At 33.6% G+C, this 6,233-nt stretch overlaps 1 protein-coding gene across 1 annotated transcript; it reads right to left on the bottom strand.

Annotated features, from left to right (window-relative positions):
• Positions 1-3,210: 3,210 nt before the first annotated feature.
• On the bottom strand, positions 3,211-5,672 carry LOC127122639 (cold-responsive protein kinase 1). Its single transcript, XM_051052968.1, has 7 exons — positions 5,522-5,672; positions 5,023-5,167; positions 4,817-4,932; positions 4,518-4,728; positions 4,161-4,398; positions 3,932-4,082; positions 3,211-3,750 (listed from the first exon to the last, which is right to left on the bottom strand). Exons 2-7 carry the CDS (start codon positions 5,090-5,092, stop codon positions 3,379-3,381), a joined length of 1,158 nt encoding a protein of 385 aa, XP_050908925.1. The 5' UTR covers positions 5,093-5,167; positions 5,522-5,672; the 3' UTR covers positions 3,211-3,378.
• Positions 5,673-6,233: the final 561 nt, after the last annotated feature.

Here is a 6,233-nt window from a genome sequence, read left to right on the forward strand (position 1 = left end):
AAATTTATCCACTTTGTTTTCTCTCAAACACTCATTCAAATTTCTCTTAAACGTCCATCAATACTTGATCTAGCGTCAAGTCATTTTCACAACAAAACTCAAAATACCTAATTCTTATTTAACACTTTTTCAATAAAGGTGGAAATGGAACATGGTGTATACCGTGCACTCCTGAGATTAAGATTCGAGACGTATGCCTCGCCTATCTTAGCTCTCGCCATCGTCTAAAAATGTCAATGCGGTTTCTTCAAACCCTTTCTCAATCAAACCTCAAAAACACTTAATTCTTATTAAACATTTTTGCAAATAAAGATGGAAATGGAACATGGTGTATACCTTTTTCTCGCCGCCGTGCGATTAATCAAAAACCTTTTTCATAAATGGAAGATATATTGTCTTAAGGTGATGCAAAACAATGTTTCGGCCACAATTGTTGAGTAGAGATAAATGATGCTTTTCCGAATATAGATTTATAAATCCGTTCGATGTGTGGTATGCGTCCACTCCTCATCTGTTTTGGGTAAAACGATGTTTTCGTCGATTAATACAATATAGCTTTCGCTAAAATTGACCAACAAACAAACATTTTTCTACCCAGAACTACGTAAGCCTTGACTTCTCTATTGAGATACGTAGGAGCAGGATTTGTAAATCTTGTCAGGCCCACTAATAAAAAGCTTAGGTTTAGTCCTTCGTCAAAAATCCAAAAACATTCTCTTCTCATCCTTTCTTTCTTTCCCACCTAATAATTCGAAAAGCCTAATATTTCAACTAACACTAACGCACACAACCAACCTAATGGTTCCCGTTGAGTACAACGGACGTGAGGGGTGCTAATACCTTCCCCTTGCGTAATCGACACCCGAACCCTGATATTGGTTGCGATGACCATATCTTATCCTTTCTTTTAGGGGTTTTATCGATATTTTCCCTTTCCTATTTTTGGGAATAAATAAAGTTCGGTGGCGACTCTGTTCAGTCCATCATTGCGAGCGTGCGATCGCGCTTCGCTTTAAAGTCGTATCCCCATTTTTTGAGGTGCGACAATGATGTATCCGGAAATGCAACTCCGAAATCTAAAAGATATTTTTCGATTTTCTATAGGATGTTTTCCAATCCCATACGATGGAATAAGAATTTCCCTATAGTTTTTATCCCTACTAGATCATCTAATTTGGTCTGGTGATAGTTAAGTAGACCAAACGACCTACTAGTCTTTGATACCGATCCAGATTAGAAAGAGGAGTTCCAGTGGCCAAGGGAAAATGATGATTCTGATCTAAGGGAAAATCAACAGGTTTAGCTCTCAAGAACCCAACTTCGATGATGATGTCAAGTGTATATTTCCTTTGACACAAGATAATTCCAATGGAATTACGAGGCACTTCAAGGCCAAGAAAATATTTTAAAGGGCCAAGATCTTTCATATGAAAGCATTTGTTCAAGTAGGATTTGAAGGACTCAATTGATTTGTTATTATTTTCAGAAATGGTAAGATCATCCACATAGACTAACACATACAACTCTACATAGTCAGGGTGTATAGGAAAGAAAGAATAGTCAGAGTAGCATTGTGTGAAACCATACCATAGCAGAGCGCTTTTGAGTTTGGAAAACCAACATCGAGGTGCCTGTTTCAATCCATATAGAGATTTGTGCAAGCGGCGGACCTGATATGGTGTAAAGGTCTTGAAATCGGGAGGTAATTTCATATATACTTCTTCATCAAGCTCACCATGTAAAAAGGTGTTGTGAACGTCCATTTGGTGAAGTTCCTGACGCTTGGCAGTCGCAACAGCGATAAATGTTCTTACAGTTGCCATTTTCATCACTGGTGCAAAGGTTTCATGATAATCTAGCCCCTCAACTTGGTTGTTTCCCGTAATAACGAGCCTTGTCTTATAACGTTCAATAGTTCCATCTTAATGGAACTATTGAAGTGCTTCTACTATCCAAATGCCATTATTTTCGAGAGCCTAAATTTCCAGCTTCATGAAATTTCGCCATTAAATATTTTTGACAGCTTAAGCAAATGTTTAAGGTTTTATAGCTGCAGAAACAACGACTAAAAAATTCATGTGTCGTGGTGAAAAGTTAGCATAATTGACATATTTGACTAAGGGATAAGGTGTACCTGAAGGACGGAACGAAACAATAGAACAATTTGAGGGGCATATCATAGAGATGGTATTGGTCACAAAGTCTTTCAACTTGGCATAAGGAAATTTGATACGATGAAAAGGTCCTAAATTTTCGACAGTATCTATAGCTTGTGGTTTCTAGTTGGTTTCAACAAATGATATATTTACTAAAACATTGGAAAACAACAGTTTAATTATTTTATAAACAAGTTGCGCATTCACAATCTACATGCTCCAACTTGAGGGGGGTCTTAAGCATTTGATATCTTGCTGTTAATTGCCAATAACATCATGAAGATATTATCATAACAATATATTATAATGTTATAACATCACATTATTTACCAGCTGTACATATGTCCAATTTAATATCTTAAGCATCAATGTAGATGTAAATGACTTTAATATTAGGAAACTATTTTTGGAATGATTAGTTATTATATTCAATCTTATAATTATATATATAGCATTCGAAGACTCAATGAAAATCATGACATTCCATCTTAGATCAATTATGTTAGTAAGGATACAAAACTATATTATAAAAGTGAAAAAAGAAAGTTATAGAAGAGAAAACCAGAAGCAGGAGCGAAAAATGCCATTAACCCTGTTATTTTTTACCATGTGTTTCTCAAGTTAATTAACTACTTTCTTTTGAGGTGGAATTATGATAACTTGAGTCACTATTGCTCCAACCTCATACATGCTATGTTTCACTTTTGAAAAAAGTCACTTTAACATTGTACAATTTTCTTATGATAAAGAAAATTATAAAGGTCACTTTTTTATTTTAACAAAGTTGTTATAATTGTAGCTTTTTTCAGAAATTTCTCTAAGGGGATTCTTAAAAGAATCCATAATCTGTATTTTTGTTTTCAGTCTATTTTTGCTTAAAACTTTACACAAAATCTCTAAAAGATTTAATTTTTTTTTGTCAATGAGAAAGTACTTTTTTTCATTAGAAAAGACTGAAAGAAAGAGCTTTTCCTTTGTAGAAGTGCTTTTCTTATTTGTGTGCTTTTTTTTGGAATGACAAATAATGAAAGGAAAGAAACAGAACACAACAAAAAAACCAAAAAATATCTTCAAATTACTCATTAAATACAAGCCTGATCCATATTTACATAAAAAACAAACTCAAATAAGTTCAAAATATTGCAAAATTTACATGAGATACACAAGCAAGGAAAATGAAACAATTTTTCAAATCAAAGGACAAAACATTGTGAACTAATGTTTACATGCTGTGATCATATTGTGCAGTTGCAGCTGATGTAATGGTAGAGTCCTGTTGCTCCGAGGTAGAGAATGTATTGTATGAAGAAGATGAAGTCTTCAAATCCATTGTAGTACTTTCTTGATTCTTTCTGACTTTGAGGTCCATAAAATCGGAAATTAAAGCCGGTTTTGTCAGCGTACTGTCATTAACATCCATTTCTCCGGTAAGCATCTTGACCACAGAAGACATGGACGGACGACACTTTGGAGATTCTTGAGTGCAAAGAAGGCCAATCTTCAGAAATTTACAGGCCTGCTCGGCGTCAAATTCTCCGTTTAGCGATGTATCTACCAGTGCAACTAGTTCCTTTCGCTCGTAAAGTTCCCATGTCTGTACGAACAAGAGTTTATATAATGCTTTAGAATATGATCATACATATCAAATGTAATGCTCCGTCTAATCAGATACATTGTTCATTCAATGAATATAAAAAAAGTAAACTTTTTCTTATAAATAGAACAAGGGAACATATACTGTCAATGTAATAGGATCATGAAGGAAATGTCCTTACCCTCTCTAGAATGAATTGTTCTTCTATTGGAAGTCGCGAATTCGTGTTACATCTTCCACTGACAATCTCCACAAGGAGGACACCGAAACTGTAAATGTCCGCTTTTCGTGTAAGTCTTCCTCCGATTGCATACTCTGGTGCCAAATAACCTCTGAAATAGACCAAAACCATGCATCAGTAAATTTCAGACACAAATAATTCATCAAAAACTGTGAATTACAACGCTTACAATGTTCCTGCTACACGCGTGCTGACATGAGTTGCGTTTGCAGGCATAAGCTTTGCAAGACCAAAATCGGAAATCTTGGGTGTAAGATCTTTATCAAGAAGAATATTGCTTGCTTTTATATCCCTATGAATGATAGGAGGCCTAACTTCTTCATGAAGAAATGCGAGTCCGCTTGCAACACCAACACATATTCTACACCGTGTTCCCCAATCAAAGTAGATACTATTGTGACTTCCACCTGAAGACAACAGAAAAAAATCGATGAAAAAGTACTTCGAGTCATGTTAACATTCAAAGACTAGTTAAGAAAACAAATCCGTGAAGTTATGTAAACACAATTTTGAAAAATAGATTTACCTAGAAGAGTTCGCGAAAGACTGTTATTCTCAAGGTAATTGTAGACTAATATCCTGTTGTTTCTTTCCACACAACAACCATATAACTTAACCAAATTTTCATGCTGGATTTCGGAGATCACATTAATCTCCGTCAAGAATTCCTTCACCCCTTGTCTTGATTCGGCCGAAAGAACTTTTATAGCAGCAAGTTTTCCCCCTTTAAGACGACCCTGATCATCCACACCACAATACAATTAAGGTTTCATAACTCATATTCATCAATAAGAAAAGGAACTAAAAAATAACGATCGCGTTTACCATGTAGACAGAACCGAAACCACCCTCTCCGATTTTATTGGCCTGACTAAAGTCATCCGTCGCCTTTCTTAGTTCTTTATAGGTATAGATTTTAACATTATGAATGCCCGAAATATCTGTTCAAAGTATAATCAATTAGAGTCTAATTACATAGATAGATACAAAATCACAGCATATCATCTATTGGAATGCGTCAGTTTCTTTACCTTCGTCGTTGTCTAGATTATGTTTCGAAATAGTCGACGTCTTCTTGAATGAGAAAGGGAAACAGGTCATGGCGGATTAATGTATCAGAAAAGTATGTTTTAATGACAATCAAATTGCTTCAAATGAAACCACTTCGAATGTTACCTGGTTGAATTGAAACATGAAAAAGTGTGTTAGTATTGTGAAGAACAAAAAAAATGCATTCATGTTTTTTCCAACATCTCAACGAGTCCTTTCATAAAAGAAGTGAATTGTAACATAAATGAAAACTGGTCATGATTAAACTGCAATGAAGTTAAGGTAATAAACTAATAATTAGCATAACAAAATCTGAACAGTTTATGGAAATTCAACTGATTTATCTAAAGTTGACAAAAATCTAAGTAATTCAGAAGAACCATGATGCCCAGAAAGCAAAAAGTAAAAAGATTGGAACTTTGAGAACGAAAAAGGATAATTAAAAACATAATAGAAAGTTAAAAATGAAGGGTATGTTACCTGAGATTAGAAGAAGGTGAAGAAGAGAAAGAAAGATGAAGGGGTTAGAGAAGAGAAGAGAAGAGAAGAGAGGAGAAAACGTAGTGAATGGGGATGAAAATTCAACGTAACACTAGTAATAAGGGACCATGAAAGCATGTACACGCGTACATTAAGGTTTGAATTTTCTCACTTTCTTATTTTTTTCGCTTTCAGACTATAAAACCAACGTGTCTGCTTGAATTAAAAAACAAATAAATATTTAAATTTTGGTTTTTAGATTTTAGTTTTGAAAATTAAAAAGAGGAAAAGTAATAAAAGTGATACTTTTTATTAATGACAAATTCATAATATTATGAATTTTAAAACAATTTTAAAAAATAAGATTATCAACATATTTTTCTTTTTAAAACTAATTTTTAAAATTGATTTATAAAATAGTTTTTAAAACCTAACAACTAAATCTTATTCAAACAAATTCATATTCTTTAAAGCTTTAAGCAATAACCAATTTTGAGAAATATTTTCTATCTAATGGATGACATTGATTGTGTTTGAAACATAATTGTCTTCTTAAAAGCCTTATGGTTTGTTAGGAGATATTTGATAAATAAGCTTCCATGTATATAATTTTTTTTCAATGTGATATTCTTACTACTCATTTATTGTTGGAAATACACCACAATCTATGAAGAATTTCTATCAATCTTGATGAATAAGATTTTTATCACCC

Source organism: Lathyrus oleraceus, chromosome 1 (genome assembly GCF_024323335.1).
Source record: "Lathyrus oleraceus cultivar Zhongwan6 chromosome 1, CAAS_Psat_ZW6_1.0, whole genome shotgun sequence".
NCBI classification, from domain to species: domain Eukaryota; kingdom Viridiplantae; phylum Streptophyta; class Magnoliopsida; order Fabales; family Fabaceae; genus Lathyrus; species Lathyrus oleraceus.

Excerpts from the sequence above, each read along its gene's own strand:
- LOC127122639 (XM_051052968.1), bottom strand. The coding sequence starts at position 5,092 with ATGACCTGTTTCCCTTTCTCATTCAAGAAGACGTCGACTATTTCGAAA. Across the intron at positions 4,933-5,022 it reads TAATCTAGACAACGACGAAG|ATATTTCGGGCATTCATAAT; the intron begins GTAAAGAAACTG and ends TACTTTGAACAG. Across the intron at positions 3,751-3,931 it reads AACAATTCATTCTAGAGAGG|ACATGGGAACTTTACGAGCG; the intron begins GTAAGGACATTT and ends TTGTTCGTACAG.